The 15,948-nt window shown below is 36.7% G+C and overlaps 1 protein-coding gene across 7 annotated transcripts; it reads left to right on the top strand.

The window, feature by feature from the left end:
- The first annotated feature begins 4,850 nt into the window (after nucleotides 1–4,850).
- Nucleotides 4,851–14,913, top strand: pax6a (paired box 6a). Of its 7 annotated transcripts, none has more exons than XM_067379035.1 (11): nucleotides 4,855–4,904; nucleotides 7,859–7,989; nucleotides 8,366–8,407; nucleotides 8,498–8,512; nucleotides 8,991–9,156; nucleotides 12,785–12,943; nucleotides 13,080–13,162; nucleotides 13,755–13,905; nucleotides 14,011–14,131; nucleotides 14,294–14,460; nucleotides 14,819–14,913. In XM_067379035.1, the coding sequence occupies exons 1-11, from the start codon at nucleotides 4,892–4,894 to the stop codon at nucleotides 14,902–14,904; spliced, it is 1,134 nt and encodes a 377-aa protein (XP_067235136.1). In that variant the 5' UTR covers nucleotides 4,855–4,891; the 3' UTR covers nucleotides 14,905–14,913. The 7 variants fall into 7 exon arrangements, with proteins under 7 accessions (XP_067235132.1, XP_067235136.1, XP_067235134.1 ...); XM_067379033.1 differs by having other exon boundaries at nucleotides 8,498–8,605; XM_067379030.1 differs by having other exon boundaries at nucleotides 8,498–8,713.
- The last annotated feature ends 1,035 nt before the right edge of the window (nucleotides 14,914–15,948 follow it).

The raw sequence follows: 15,948 nt of genomic DNA, 5'->3' as shown, positions 1-15,948 counted from the left end.
TTTATGCTCCGTGCGTCCCAACACATTTTGTCTCTCTTTAACACTAGCACTACCGGAATTCTATAACTACTAGAACTGCCAATAGCGGTCATTTTGACTGTTCATACCAGACAGCAGTGAATGTCATTTTTTTCATGTTATATTTACTTCAAAGCTTCTATGGTCATGTTTAATGAAAAATGTGGGGTAATTTAAGCATACATAATATAATATGTTCGTGATATTATTGTGTAAGAGCTACTAGACCTCCCACAAAAGCGCATGCCGCAATTTGCTTTCCGCAATTTGCATCCGGCAAGCTGGAGATCAAAGTTTTTCACCGCAGTTAAAATGTTGTTTTTGAAAGTCAAAATGTCAACAAATATAAAATGAAGCAGAATATTTCGTTAGATAAAAACATATTGTGAATTTTGGAAATGATTACATCTGTCTTTATTCAATACATTTTGACTTTTGGAGTTTACAATGCTTTAGCATTATCGGAAATGTTTGGACCACACGAATCGGAAACAATTTTATGCAGCCTCTAATGAAATCTAGAATGAATAAATAGTTCTGTTATATTAGGACTCAGAACCTCAGAATCAGTGTCAGACGAACTGTCAAGAGACATCGCTCTCTGCTCCTCCATCAGACTCTGCATCATCAATGTTCTCAAGCAAGGATAAAACCTCAGTGACAGTCATTTTCTTTCTTGTTGCCATTTTGACGGTAAAGCTAAGTTTTAGCTTATCAAAAGCATACAAAACTGCCAGAGAAAGGTTGCTAGGCAACAGCTATGCACATCTTTAACAGCAGGAAAAAGCGCTGAGGAGATACACCTGCAATATGTGCGGTCAAATTGACCGCTATGGCCATTCAAGGTAGAAATACTCAGAACTCTTTTGTGTTTTGAAATTTTAATAAAATAACAATGTTAAAATAAAATTTACATTAATTTAAGAAAAGTCATGGAACTGTAGTTATATGGGTTTTATTTCAACAAAGTTATTACATTGCAAATCTTTAAAACGGTCAAAATGACTGCCTTGGTAGTTCTAGTGTTAAAGCTGTCCCACCATGCTATACGTCCCCCCTCCCCTCTCCAGTTCTTGTATCCCAACCCGGAATCTATTCCACTCCAGTGAACGGGTGGAACACCCCAAGCTGCGAGTGGCGAGCTGAGAGTGCAGCGCATGTAACCTCGAACACAGGCGCGGAGGGGATGCTTTAGAGCTTACCGAGGTGTGTGCTAATGTCCAAGCAATCAACAAATGTAGTTTAAGTGTCCAGCCATGGACGTAATGATATTTTCATTTCCCCCTTGGCAACCCACGACACGGAGTTTCTTTTTCTCTCGCTGAAAAACCACAACAAATCACGCTATTAATGTAAATAGTATGGGGTCTCCCAACTGATCATTGAGCGCGCGCCGTAAAGGCTGATGACATTCTCAGACACCAAGTCAACAATGACACGTGGAGAAAGTTTGCGCTCGTTTCAATGGACAAGAGGAGCGTACATTGACACAATATTACCGGAGTTAAGTACGATGTAAATAGAAGCAGGCCGACATTTAAGAAATGATTATTTGTACTCCCTTGAATGCTTAATATGTGACTACAAAAAGCACAGTTTCAGTACCATGGCATTTGGTAGCATTTGGTAGCTTATATCAAAACTTTTTTTTTTTTTTTCCACAAAAGTGTCTAGTCACCCATAATTCAATAGCCTGAACGCCCAAATGCATTCCAATCGAAAAATTGGGAGAGAACCTTGTGCTTAGGAGGAGTGATTAAGTAGGGTTGAAAACTAGATTTTCGTTCGGCCCTGTTTCCCGCTCTGTCACCGGGGCAGGAGGAAGTGTTTTGCTGGGAGATGATGACAGAGGTCAGGCTCAGCTAATGGGCCACTGAAGAGGAGAGGAGGCGAGGCACAGACCAGGAACACATACATTAATACACGAGTGCTATCACCAATCAGCATAGGTGCGCGCCCTCTCTCTCGCTCCCTCTCCCTCTTTTCCCCTCTCTCTCTCACTCACTCCCACGAGCGCACATTTTTCAGTCTCGCGCAGTCTTGACATCCCATTTTATTGTCAATCTCTGTTTCCTTCGCAGGGAATTTAAATTTTCTGCCCGACATCAGTTGGAAACTATAAAAGACAAACTGTTTGAGGACGATTTTCTTCAGAGTTTTCTCCTTATTGTAAACGAAGTATATCAGCGAGGATACGAAAGCTGTTGGAACTATGCCTCAAAAAGGTAAGTTAAGACATTCTTCTCTTTAGAGCAACTCGTACGCATATGCACCGCTTACAAGTGAAATTAGTCTTGCTAAATGTACACGCCAGGTTTAAAACTATTCATTTGTAGCTAAATAATAATTATGAGAGGAAAAAATCCGACAGCAAGCTACTAAAGTTATTTGTGTCCTTGAATAAAAAGAAACTTGAAAAGAAAAGCACGATATACTAAAACTGAAAAATTAAAGCTGCATAGCCTCGTGGTGTCAAACTAAATCATTGATTTTCACGGACGCTCTTTGCCTTTTTATGCTTCAGCTAGCCTATGTCGAGTTTTGTGCCAAGCAAAGTTCTTATTTATGACAGAGAAAGCAAAAAGTCACAGTAGGCCAAGACCGCGATCAGTCCTGAAAATGGGAACGCAATGACCCGATGAGGTGGAGTGTCAGGTTGAATCACACCATCACATTCAGCCGGGCGCCACCACCAAATCGCACCGTGAACTTGGTGTTTTGCTTTTCAGTCAGGGACTGCTGCCTTCTTTGTCCCAGACTTACTATTAAAAATCAGAATTACATTAATGTCTAAACTTCAAACTTAACCGTTAAGGTTACTCGATTTTGTTTTAGTTGGTAGCCTATAAAATAAAAATTAAATAAAAAACAGAACAAAAAAATTAGCGACATTATTTTTTGTATCTAATCTAAATCTATGTGTATAAGTTGATGTATGAATAAATATTAAATTAGACACTTTATCTGACATATATGCCTTTAAATTATGTAAATTTAAATTAATCTGATTCTTTGTCTCTATTCTGATTTTAAACGGTGAAAGCGTTTTATATCCTGTAACATGCTACATATGGTAGTTTTATAAATCTGTTGTGATATAAATCAGCATCGTTTTCAACTTTTTAAACTTTCCCTAATGTACTTTGCGCAGAATATCAAAGGCTTGAATAAGTGTGCTTAATTAAGAGCCTTCATGTTGCACATTAGAACGAACAAAATGCAGATTAGGCCCTGTCAATTACAGACAGCACTATTAAAACAGATCATTAACTAAAAAGATGAGTGCAGACAGAAGACCTTAAATAGCCCACATGGGTAGGAAATACTAACTAGTTTACTTTGTAAAAAAAAAAAAAAAAAAAAAAAATATATATATATATATAAATTGAATTGTTACAAACATTTATTTGCAACAACAAAAAATAATTGTTTTAATTTGCCGTAATTTCTAGAGAAATTTGAGAAAATTTGAAATGTAAAAAAAAATTATAGTACATTATTTTTAAATTATAAATGTTATTTAATGAAACACGTGCAACTCTACGCTGGCGATTAGTGTATGTATTTATTTGTTGCTGTGCACTGTAAACCGCGCACACAATCCATCTACTTAAAAAGAAAAAGAAAAATCAAAGAAGGGAGTATTTCTTCAGTGGCCTCCTTTTCGGCAAATGTATTGAATGGGTTCTTTATTGCAATTGTCTTTTACCAATTGAGCGCCCCACTGCGCTGTTGTACATTTTTTACAGCCCTTAACGACACATACCAGTAACACAATTACCTCCAGATACTTATAACAAGAAATTACTTTTCTATTTCGCGCAACGAGACAAACAAAAAGGCATTGAGGTAACGGGCACCGGGTCATAGTGAGCTGCACTGGCTGATGCGGATGAAGGGGGGTATGCTGAACCGGGTGTAGGAGGAGGAGGAGGGGGGCTCGCTCCCTTCAGCTCTTTGTATTTTCTGAGAGTTGTTGTACGTTTAGTTGGAAGCGGTGTAGCTAGTTAGGGAGCCCGGGTTTTACTCTCTGGGTTTTGGTGTAGAGGGAGAAAGAAAGCTATTGTTAAAATTCAGCGGGGCTTTGTCGGGGACCCCTCACCCCTCCTGGCTTTACTTTTCCAGCGCAGCCAGGCGAGGTAGACAGCGTGTGTCACCAGAAGAGAGTATCTGAAGGGGAGAAAAAATTAGGCCTTGCCCACAACATTTGAAGTTTTCTAATCACGAAGGTTAGGGGAAAAGCAGATGTACAAGTCGCCAATATTTAGTTTAATAACAATAACAACAACAACAATAACATTGTATTATTATTAATCACTTAAAATAAGAAAATGTAACTCTAAAACTAAAACTTAAAAACGAAAAATTAAAAATCCCAACTGTAATAAACAATGAGGAGTATATTTTAATTAAACCGAATAACAAATTAATTATTGTATTAGTCATAAAAACAATATCTTAAAAAAACAAATATTAGATTTAGTTGTAATGCTAAAGAAATAATTACGGCTAGGTGTACTAATAAATTGTTTTGCTTTGTCCTAGGGATATTTTAATAGAGTGAAGCAGATGAGAGTCTATAAATTGTTTTAAGCGGACAGTCAACTCTGTTTCCAGGCAAGTTTAAACCCTGGGCATAAGTGTATTTGTGGAGACAGTATTTTTTGTTCTCACTTTTTGCAGCATGAATGCAAAATAAAATGCTGAAACTTCAGCCCACACAATATTGTCCGTAACTTTCTTGCACACAAGTCTTACACACATTGCACTGCAATACACATGATTTAAAAATGTGAAACTGACCAATATTATTGTTTCTTTATGACTAATAGAATACTATAACCGGGCCACGTGGGAGTCTGGCGTCGCGTCCATGATGCAAAACAGTAAGTGGAGTTCTTTTCTTTTTCTGAAATGCGTTTTTTCTCTTTTAAATTGAAAGGTGTGCCAAAAAAATAAACATGAGGAAAAACGCGAGAAGCGTCTAGCCAGAAAGGCATTTGTTTTAGTATATTAGTGATGGCAGTTTACACTGTTCGTCAGAGGTGTTGGGCGTGTGCATGCTGCCCAAATGTTTGCCTGTCATTCATACAGCTCCCTCAAAGTGGCTAGTAAGCTAAACTAACTGCTTGAACTAACCTGACTTTAACTATTTTACAGTTTTATGGAACATCGAAGGCCATTATTTCAATTCATAAGGCTACATTTGAGAGAGCAAAAATTACATTCCCAATGAGAAATTTCCTTAATTAAAAAAAAGTCACATAGAAGCCTGCATAGCTACACAACCTAGTTAGAGTGTCTAACCCATATGCTCTTTGCATAATTGTGTGAGTCAGTGTGTATTAGAGAGAGAGGATGTTTCTGCTCGACTTGCTTTTAAATAATTGCTGAATTAATGTTAGCATCGGCGGCCAATCCACCTAGTCCATTAGCAGAGACGAAATTGACATTGCATGATTCTGATGGAACGTCTCTCATGTTTATGAAACACCGCGAGAGTGAAATAATAGACTGAGCTTTGATGCAACATTGAGTGTTGTAGAGCATGAATAAATTACATGCGCTGATGTGTCTGTGTCTTTGAGATGTGTGAAGGCCAACTAGCAAAACATATACTTAGTCATTTGTAGAAAGTACTGAGTAAGTTATGATTACAATAAATGAGACATATTTTCTCTCTTAATGCTGGACAAGAGGTGTATGACATCTGTAACGAAGGTGTGTTGAATGTCATCCTCTCATTTCTATTGCTTTTATTGTTGTAAGTGCCAGTTATTTGCTCTGTCTTCATACTAACGACTGGTATACTGTTTTAGTCACTAAATTTGACGGAAGGTGCAAAGATTTGGAGTAACGAAGCATTTAAAATTGGGTCAGCTGAAGTAGAGCACATATGAGCGATAAATAAAAAAATCATATCCCCACACTTTTAAAAACATTATTATAAATACAAGCCAGGGAATAAAATCACTAAATATTACGCGGCGAAAAAACAAACAAATAAAACAATCGTTTCCCCCCTACGAACTTTACGTAGATTTTTCTCTCTCAAGGATAATCAGTGAAATGTTGTCGTGTGATTCCTCGCGTGTATTACTAAAAAGATATCATTCTGGTTAGGCCTTTGGTTTGTTTAAAGGTCACAGGCGGCAACCCAAGCTTTGTGCTAATAACTCTTGGGTGTATATAGAGTGGAGCGTCCAAATTGACACCATATGTCTTCTTATTAATTGATTAGAAACAGAGTACCGCGCGCGCGATGATTGCCACTGGGCGAGACCGACACCATTCACCGTAGGGAATTATAGAACGATTAAGACTTAACCTTTCAAGCGAAAGTTTGATTTTATATCCTAATCTGCGTGTTGGCCAGATCAAATCAAGTGGCTGCATTTAAGAGCCATACGGCATATGGTTTCAAAGCCAATAAATCTTCAATGCGACTATTACTAGGCAGAAAAAGACAGATTGACTGTAATTCCGAATTAAATTTCTCTGCGAAAAGGAATATATATATGCTTTCTGCATTTCTTTTTGTTGTGTATAATTAGAAATATTAGCAGAGGTAGTTCTCAGGTAGAAAAAACTAAAAAGCACTTCGTTATATAGAATTTATATATATATATATATATATAAGCCTACAGGACCTGCATATTTGCTTCCAGTGCTTAAATATAGGCAATGGAGGTTTGTCACTTGGGAAAAAAAGAAATGTCACTTTTAATATATTAAGGGCGAAGCGCGCCCCCGCGAACGTACACGCGCACAGCCCCTGGCTACCTTAAAATTAAGCTTCCCTTAAAGGGGAAATGAGTAGAGTCCAATTTAGTCTGAGTGATATCCAAATGCAGACAGAAAGGGTCGTTTTATCATGCTACTATTTGTCGTGACGATGCGATTTTCAAAAGCAGAGCGATGTCATAAAGTGACATGCCTGCCACAAGTGCTCCAACTGATCTTTTCAATTAGCCTTCCATGCATGATCCAGGGCGACTTCCGCCTATTTCCAGAAATTAAGCTCAAACTTGACGTGCAGCTAGCTTTATTTTAAAGACAAATGTCAGGCAGGCTCATCATATTTTCCCCCTCTTCTATATTTGGAGCTTATTTATTGCAAAGGAGCTTGTGCTCTTGGACTCAATTTAACGCGAGGCTTCGAAGGGAAGGGAGCTGAGAAGTAAAGCAAACCGGGAAGGCGGCTTTTCCGTTTTGGCTTCAGGTTTGGTGTGCTTTTTGGGGGCTTTTCCACTGACATAGTAACATAAGCTAATTGCGTACATAGGACATGCTGTGCAATGGTTGATGCTTTATTATCAGTAGTATTTTTGTTTTACTTAATGTGTGGGGCTATGCTTTAAATCATGGCAGCGTTTAAGAAGTTTTAATGTAATGCCACAAATAGCATTACGCCATCTGATCCGTTTAAGGCTTTGCAAAGATGCGCAAATCTCGGCTCAGTGGGTTGGAGATGTTTTGCTCCAGATCATACGAGAGCGCTGACGCTTAATCAATGTTCTGCATGTGTAATTATATTACAATTGTGTATTAGGAGATTATGATATTACGAGCACATCTGGAGAACAGTCGAAAACATATGACAGCTGAACAACAGCAATAATTACCGGCTATGCTGATTTAAAAGAGATTTACACCGGTCTTTGCTGAATATTGAGATTTGTTGACAATGCTCTTGTAATGCTTGACTCATTTGAGACCTGAAAGCTTCTATTAAAAACAGCTTTGATTGGATTTTGTTTGAATAGTCTGTATTTTGAGTCTGGTTTGCTAAATGCTGGGTGAATTACAACGGGACCTTACCCTTTTCTCTTTTTTTTAGGTCACAGTGGAGTGAACCAACTCGGCGGTGTGTTCGTCAACGGCAGACCGCTGCCCGACTCCACGAGACAGAAAATAGTTGAACTCGCTCACAGTGGCGCGCGGCCGTGTGACATATCCCGAATTCTGCAGGTGATGAGAATGCATATTTTCCCGTTCATGTGAACTCTTCACCCAAACAAAAAAATTTAAAAATCTAAATGATTTTACACAAGTTTTGTTTCACATTTGTGCTGTTTCATACTTACGGTCTTTTTCCTAGCTGTATAGTTTTTTTAATAGGCTAAACCTTTGCATTATTAATGCCAGCGAACAACGAGGATTCATTTCAAATTTCATTTTGGAATGCATAAACAGTGGTCTTGTGGAATGGATCGAAGCACTTCTCATCTTTTTTTCCATTTGGCAATTTTTAAAATTGGCGACCGAAATGCATTTTAAAAAGTGCATCATTTCTCGTACCACTGAAGACATATTTTTTGTGTTAAAGGTATTTCTTGTGTTATAGACCCATGCTGATGCAAAAGTCCAAGTGCTGGACAATGAAAACGTAAGCTTATCATTGCTTGCAGCATACACTTAACATTTCACACTAGTTTTAAATAATGTATGTGAATTGTTTCTTTTGTTTTCCATCTAGGTGTCGAACGGCTGTGTGAGTAAAATCTTGGGTAGATACTATGAAACAGGCTCCATCAGACCAAGGGCGATCGGAGGAAGTAAACCACGAGTAGCGACTCCCGAGGTGGTCGGCAAAATTGCCCAGTACAAGAGGGAGTGTCCGTCAATCTTCGCGTGGGAAATCCGAGACAGGCTGCTATCAGAGGGGGTCTGCACAAACGACAATATACCAAGTGTAAGTTCATTCAGAGAACTTGCCATGAATTCATTAACAACATTAATGCGTAATAATTTGATGCCTTGCTTAAACGCATGCACTAATGACCTTGAACGTGAACATTCTCCAGCATCAGTCATGTAATCTCCTCTCCACCAGAGGACAATGCAATGCGATGTAATGCTCTGGCATGTAGGCCTGTGCAGAAATGGGGCCAATCGTTCCAAAAGCCAAGATGCCACATCGTGGACGCGCTCTTTAATTAATGTGCCGCATCTTTGGGTTCGTCTTTCAGGTGTCATCGATAAACAGAGTACTGCGCAACCTGGCTAGCGAAAAGCAACAGATGGGCGCAGATGGCATGTATGAAAAGCTGAGGATGCTGAACGGTCAGACCGGCACGTGGGGGACCCGGCCGGGCTGGTACCCCGGAACCTCAGTGCCAGGACAGCCCAATCAAGGTATGGCTATTTTACTTTGCATAGAGGAAGATGGTGCAAAAAGGGGCATTGTATTCGCTGATTGTTATTTTGCAGTCTGGATGAATTCATAATGAATTATTATCTAAAAAGGTTAAACAATTACAATAATAATAATAAATGCGTATAGTTTTTTTATTTTTTTATTATTCCATATCGTTTTTAAGTTGCCTATTATTAGATGATATATATATATATATATATATATATATATATATATATATATATATATATATATATATATATATATATATATATATATTTAAATAAATGCTTCTGGTTAAATTCCAGGTTACACGGGACTTAATTTGCTGTTATAATATTAGTAATTAAATGACTGCTAATTTATTAAATAAATTATAAGACATAACAACAACAATAATAATAATAAAAACATTAAGAATAATAATTCGAGTTGAAATCCACCTTTACAGTTCAGAAAGAAAGCGACATCGAAATAAACAATGAACAGTGTGTGGATTTCCTGTGCAAAATATGTTTCTGTCACACAGAAGAACAAAAAAAAAGTGTTATGGGAACAGTTCTGTCGCTATGTAATAGCTCATTAGAGAACGTTTTGTTTCCCATTAAGGCAACATAAATACGCGTTTAGTTTGAGGAGACAGCTGTGGAAATGTTCCACCGGAGACACCCTGGACATAATATGGCAACGTTTGCCAATTAGAGTTGTCAGTGTTAAAGGCGCTACACAACGAAAGAAAGACGTAGAAAAAGATACAAATAGAGAATTAATGTATGTATAGCCTAATATCGTCCTCAAAACCTTGACGTGTGTAGCTACAGCAATATATCTTGTGACAAAAAACACCTTTCCAAGGTGAGTATAGCCTATAAAGCTGATTCATATAAGCAAAAACAAACAAACAAACAAACAAACAAAAACGCTATAGCCTATAATATTTAACATGTTTTTATGAGTAGTGCAAGATACGCATATGGACTAATTTGATTTCGCCTGACATGCTATCTACAAGTCTACATGAAGTCGTTGCATATTTAAAACTATTTATTGTCATGCGGCCTCGTCTACCAGGAATGTTTTAGACCAAAACTTGGAACATGCTAATTTACTTAATAAATAAAGTGCCTATTTTTATAATATGGATTAATTGCCAGCATTAGTAAGCAGCATCTAATTTCTGACAAACTCAAACCTGTGCGCTTAAAATGTAATAACAGTCATCACTAGCCTATCTGTGATATGCTATTTTTGAGAGTATTATTGAGTCTACAAACATTATGCTTTTTGTAAGTAGCTAAACATCTCTTATATAGCTGTCATAGAAGTCCACTCCTATCACAGGCTATTAGTCTGGGTGAGGTTTCTGAGCGAGACAAATATGGTCGCAATCTGATGAATGTCACGCAACACTGAATAAAATCGCGGATTCATCTGGGCTGACAGGACGCTAAAAGAGACAACTCTATCGCATTCAGAGGACTCATAGCAGCCCCTCCCTCCGCCATAGGACCGGGGTGCTAAAGCCGTCTAAAGGATTTGGACACTTTCTCTTTTCCAAGGGTTCTCGCATGTTTTGATCAAGGCCTCCACAGCTGAAAGATGCCGCGGTTGTTTTGCCACATTTTTGCTTGCCTTCCGCCTCACCGGTTACGACAACGCCCCAATAAGGAATGATTTTATTTCCCACCGCCTTTCTCAGAGAAAACAAATCCTAAATCTGGCGACAGTTGGTCAGGCTTTTGAGAACAGGCCACACATTCGGATTAGCTCTTGAAAAGTGTGGATACTAAACACAAAGACCTTTTAAAACTTTCTTAAAACATAGAAACGCACTGTCTTTGATAAATAAATTACTTTGAGAAGAAAAGGAAAGCTAGTAGGCCTAATATTTCACATATGCCTGTCAGTAGATAGGGTAACCATGTTTAACTTGCATCATACCAGTAAAAAAAAGTATGGAAAAATGTACAGCGTTTTTTTTTATTTGTTATTGCTTTAGTGTAAGCTTCATACACTTATGGTTATATCATGTAATTGCTTTGAGCTTCATTTTAGGTTATTCACTGTTCATCACAGAAAAAAAATACCTAAATAATTAAATGATTAGTCAAATTATCTACTTCCAAAAATACACTGATGAACTAGATTTCATAACACAATGATTGTAACTCATTTATCCTCAAATTGTTTGATCTATCTTGTGACACCAGTTAAATAAAACGCTTAAAAGCATTTTTTTTCACAAAGATTTCTATTATATATACATATATATATATATATATATATATATATATATATATATATATACATATATATATATATATATATATATATATATATATATATATATATATATATATATATATATTAAAAAGGGTTATAATCTCATAGCTGTAACCTGTTTATTATAGTCTCAAAAATTGCTCATTTGCTCAATAAGACCCAAAAAGCAAACAGTAAGCTAACATTATTACATATGATTCTATATTTAAAATATTTTACTGACAGGCAGCATTAGGGAAAAAAATGGAATGATAATTTTTAACTGTGTTTTCCCATTAGTTTACATGTCTTGTGAGCATTATTTAATAAATTCATAAAAGACCCTTTAAATATTATACATTCCAAATTATGACATTGACACAGACATCATCTTTTAAAGAGGCAACTGGAAGTTTGCGACTATTTAAACCACCACCCATGTAAAAGTCCATATAGTCTGGAGTTTCATTTATAGTTGGCAACTGTGTGTAAAATATCAACAAGTTTCTTTAGACTTTTCAAACTCAAATGTATCTGATGGGATTAATTAGCCACTGGTGTCCAACAACACAGCAGGTTAAAGCTTATCGACTCACAATTGGCACTCCTATCGCCTTGTCTGTGACAAACAAGAGCCTTTGCATTTCGATGTCTCATTCACGGTGGCCTGGCTGTTTTTTCCCTGCGCCTATAAGAAGGTATAAATCCTAACCGAGGTTGAACGGGCCGGCCCTTGGGACAGTGATTAATGACAGTAGAGCATAAAGGTTAACACGCCGAGCTGAAAAGTCTGTTGACTGGAATCCTCGTGCTACAATGACTGCTCGAGAGAATCCTTTTGTCGCCTCATCCAATTGTGTCCTCAAAATTCAACCCACGAAAGTTTGCCATCCGTCCTCACAGCGAGTATTTAAGAGTTACCCTTACTCTCCCACATTGTGTGGCTGTGAAAGCATCCCTCTCCTATTCAAGTATTGGTGGTCACCTCAATAGCTCTGCAAACGCCCATATGGTGGCCGTAGCCTAATTGAAGAACTCTGGGATGAAAAGGGGGGAGAGGGTGTTTGGTTTTTAAAAACTTTTGAAAAGGTTTCTGGGACATTTTATCACATTTCTGTAAAGCCCTCAAGCTCGTCAGCCTTTGTGACTCGATGCTGAAAGATCTAAGCGTTCGTGCTCTAAATGTTTTCCCACAACATTGCAGAGGGCGATACAGTAGCCTACAAAACGCTCCACTAATTTTGTACCAAATTTTCCCTGCATAAATATTACAAGCAAACTCTTAATTAAAGCAAAGAGTCCAAACAGAAAATGAGAATTGTGTTTTTACTCAGACATATCTTACATCTTATATTTCCTTTCCAGATGGCTGCCAACAGTCAGACGGAGGTGGTGAGAACACAAACTCAATAAGCTCCAATGGGGAGGACTCGGATGAAACACAAATGAGGCTTCAGCTAAAAAGAAAACTGCAAAGGAATCGCACATCTTTCACACAAGAACAAATAGAAGCACTTGAAAAAGGTAAACGTGGAGATGTATTTAAAAAAATACAACTTTTTTGTAAAACTTTATTTGTTGGATTTAATTGGATAGCTAAATTACTTTGCATTATATTTTAGCTCTTATTTTAACATCATTTTTTTAACGTTTCCACCAGAATTTGAGAGAACGCACTATCCTGACGTGTTCGCGCGAGAGAGACTTGCTGCGAAAATAGATTTACCAGAAGCAAGAATACAGGTAAGAAAATCTACAAAAACAGAAAGAAGACAGGTAAAAGGAGACACTTTTTAATAATTTTTCATTGGCCTTGTTTTAAAATAATATCATAAATATTGTAAATAGCTGCGCAAATGATATCACTTATAAAACGGTACCAGACCGATATTTGACAAAATTAATTTTTAGCAAAAGTACGCACATAAAATTTCTCTTCTGGAAAAAAACGGTGCAAAAATATTGATGACTCATCCTGCACTACACTGATTTTGTCCAATCAAATGTCTTCAATGAGAATGTCCCACCCACTAAAGCTATATATATATATATATATATTAATCATGATTAATCATATCTAGTATGATTATCTAGTATGCCATATCTAGTATGACAAAATAAAGTTTGTTTACATTATATATATATATATATATATATATATATATATATATATATATATATATATATATATATATATATATATATATATATATGTATAAATATAAGTGTGTATACACAAAAGTGTCCCACTTTATCAGTCTTCATCCTACTAGATAATAATTATTCTACGTTGTTTTAAAAGTCTTTGAAAACTAACTAAAGCATGTCTTTCCAGGTGTGGTTCTCAAACAGAAGAGCAAAATGGAGGAGAGAAGAAAAGTTAAGAAATCAAAGAAGACAAGCCAGCAACTCTTCGAGTCACATACCCATCAGTAGCAGCTTCAGCACTAGCGTTTATCAGCCAATCCCTCAGCCCACAACGCCAGGTAAAGACTCTGAAAAGTGAATAATGTTGGTTCACGAGGGCCAAGAGCAAAAGCAAATGAGTGTTTTGACTTTTTCTAAACATTTTTTCCCCCCTTTTTCAACAGTATCCTTCACATCAGGCTCCATGTTGGGAAGATCAGACACAGCCCTTACAAACACATACAGCGCCCTGCCACCAATGCCAAGCTTCACCATGGCCAACAACCTTCCTATGCAAGTATGTCAGTTTAGTGCTTCACACTGTATTATATTGTTCTGCACTGTTGTGACTACCTCAGTGTTTCAAAGGATTAGTAATATGATATTTCCGCATGCTGTAAATCTTACGCAACTACAACATACAGGTTTGTAAGGATGTTTTATATCAGATGTGAGTGTTGCTGACAGTTTTGCCCTTCTTACCCCTCCACAGCCCAGCCAGACCTCATCCTACTCCTGCATGTTGCCCACTAGTCCTTCGGTGAATGGGCGGAGCTATGACACATACACACCACCGCACATGCAGGCACATATGAACAGCCAATCAATGGCCACATCAGGCACAACCTCAACGGGTAAGTGTTTATTCTTCTACTAAAGCAAAAATGAATAAATAAATCAATATTTTTAATATTAAACATAATTGGATATATTTTTTATATTTTAAATACAATTTAAACCATATTAAAGGATACATAATATAAATAATACAAGTTATATTAAATATTAAAAATATTTAATTTTATTTCTTTTACATTTTTTATTTAATATTATAAGATTTAATATATATATATATATATATATATATATATAAATAATTTTATACTATACTTTTATACTTTTTATTTATTTATTTATTTATTTCTGATAAAAGCTCTTAAGTTACATAATATGGCAAGCCTCAATATTTCCTTAATTTTTCTCATGCTACAGGTCTAATCTCGCCTGGGGTGTCTGTACCAGTCCAAGTGCCAGGCAGTGAACCAGACATGTCCCAATACTGGCCAAGACTACAGTGAGAACAAGACGCACAAGAACAAAAAAGAAAACAGAGGAGAGGATAAAAGAGAGGAGCTCCTTCATCTCCTGACGTCTCTCGGCTTCAAGGCAGGGCTGTTCAGCAGTATTTTACTACGGAAGGAAAAGAGGAGACTCTAAAGGACCTTTTTGTACTGGGATAGTGCCACTTCTCTATCATTCTTTGGACACAAAGACTTGAAGAATAAAAGAGAACAGACTTCTGTAAAGTGCCCGGTATTATATCGTAAAATGGAAAAAAAAAAAAATCTCTGTTTTTCAGTTTCCAAATTAAGTCATTTTGATGTATTTGTACATGTAATGGCCAATTGTATGTTATGACAAAAAAAAAAGGAAAAAAAAATTGAACAACCGTGGATGGACTGTCAAACTAAGTTGGTCTTGCATCGGTGAGCAGAAGAACATTTGTGCAGGCTTATTCATCATTCTTTTTTCATCATCAGCTGATATCAAGAACATCTGCCCATTTCTGTTTCAAATGTGGACCTGTAGAAACAAACAATCTCTGTATCATTTCAAGACAAAAATAGCAGGAGTTCAAAGGAAGCCAATCCAGAATTTGTTTTCCAAAGCTTGCAGACAAAAGCAGGCTGTTGAACATGGTGACTGCTGAACTGGAGGAGGAGGAAAATGTTTGGTAGCTTAAAACGGTAGATTGTGTCTTCGATGTAATTCAGTTTTGTTTATGTCAAAATATAAGTATTTGTCTTCCCTAGAAGTCTCGCAGAACAATTTCTATAATAAAATTAAATTCATTTTATAATTCTCTGAATATTCAATACATACATGCTTTTCACTGAAGGGCACTTTTTAAACCAAACTAACATGAATGTGGCTGAAAATAAGAATGTCGTATCAGTTATTACACTCTTCAGCATATGTATTTTGTTGTCCCTTTTCATGATAAAATCAACGATATATACAATACATATATAATTCAAAACAAATTACTTAGGACATTTCAGCTTATTTATCTACCAAAAACATGATTGAAAGAATATGTGTAACACTTTACAATAAGGTCT

The sequence above is a fragment of the Chanodichthys erythropterus genome, chromosome 24 (assembly GCF_024489055.1).
Source record: "Chanodichthys erythropterus isolate Z2021 chromosome 24, ASM2448905v1, whole genome shotgun sequence".
NCBI lineage: Eukaryota > Metazoa > Chordata > Actinopteri > Cypriniformes > Xenocyprididae > Chanodichthys > Chanodichthys erythropterus.
Note: the sequence above shows the minus strand (reverse complement) of the source record. Positions and strands in the feature narration are given on the sequence as shown.

What these genes read in the sequence shown, in the direction of transcription:
- pax6a (XM_067379030.1), top strand. An exon ending in GCCAGGACAGCCCAATCAAG is followed by an intron (nt 9,157 to 12,784) that starts GTATGGCTATTT and finishes TTTCCTTTCCAG; the next exon opens with ATGGCTGCCAACAGTCAGAC. An exon ending in TACCAGAAGCAAGAATACAG is followed by an intron (nt 13,163 to 13,754) that starts GTAAGAAAATCT and finishes ATGTCTTTCCAG; the next exon opens with GTGTGGTTCTCAAACAGAAG.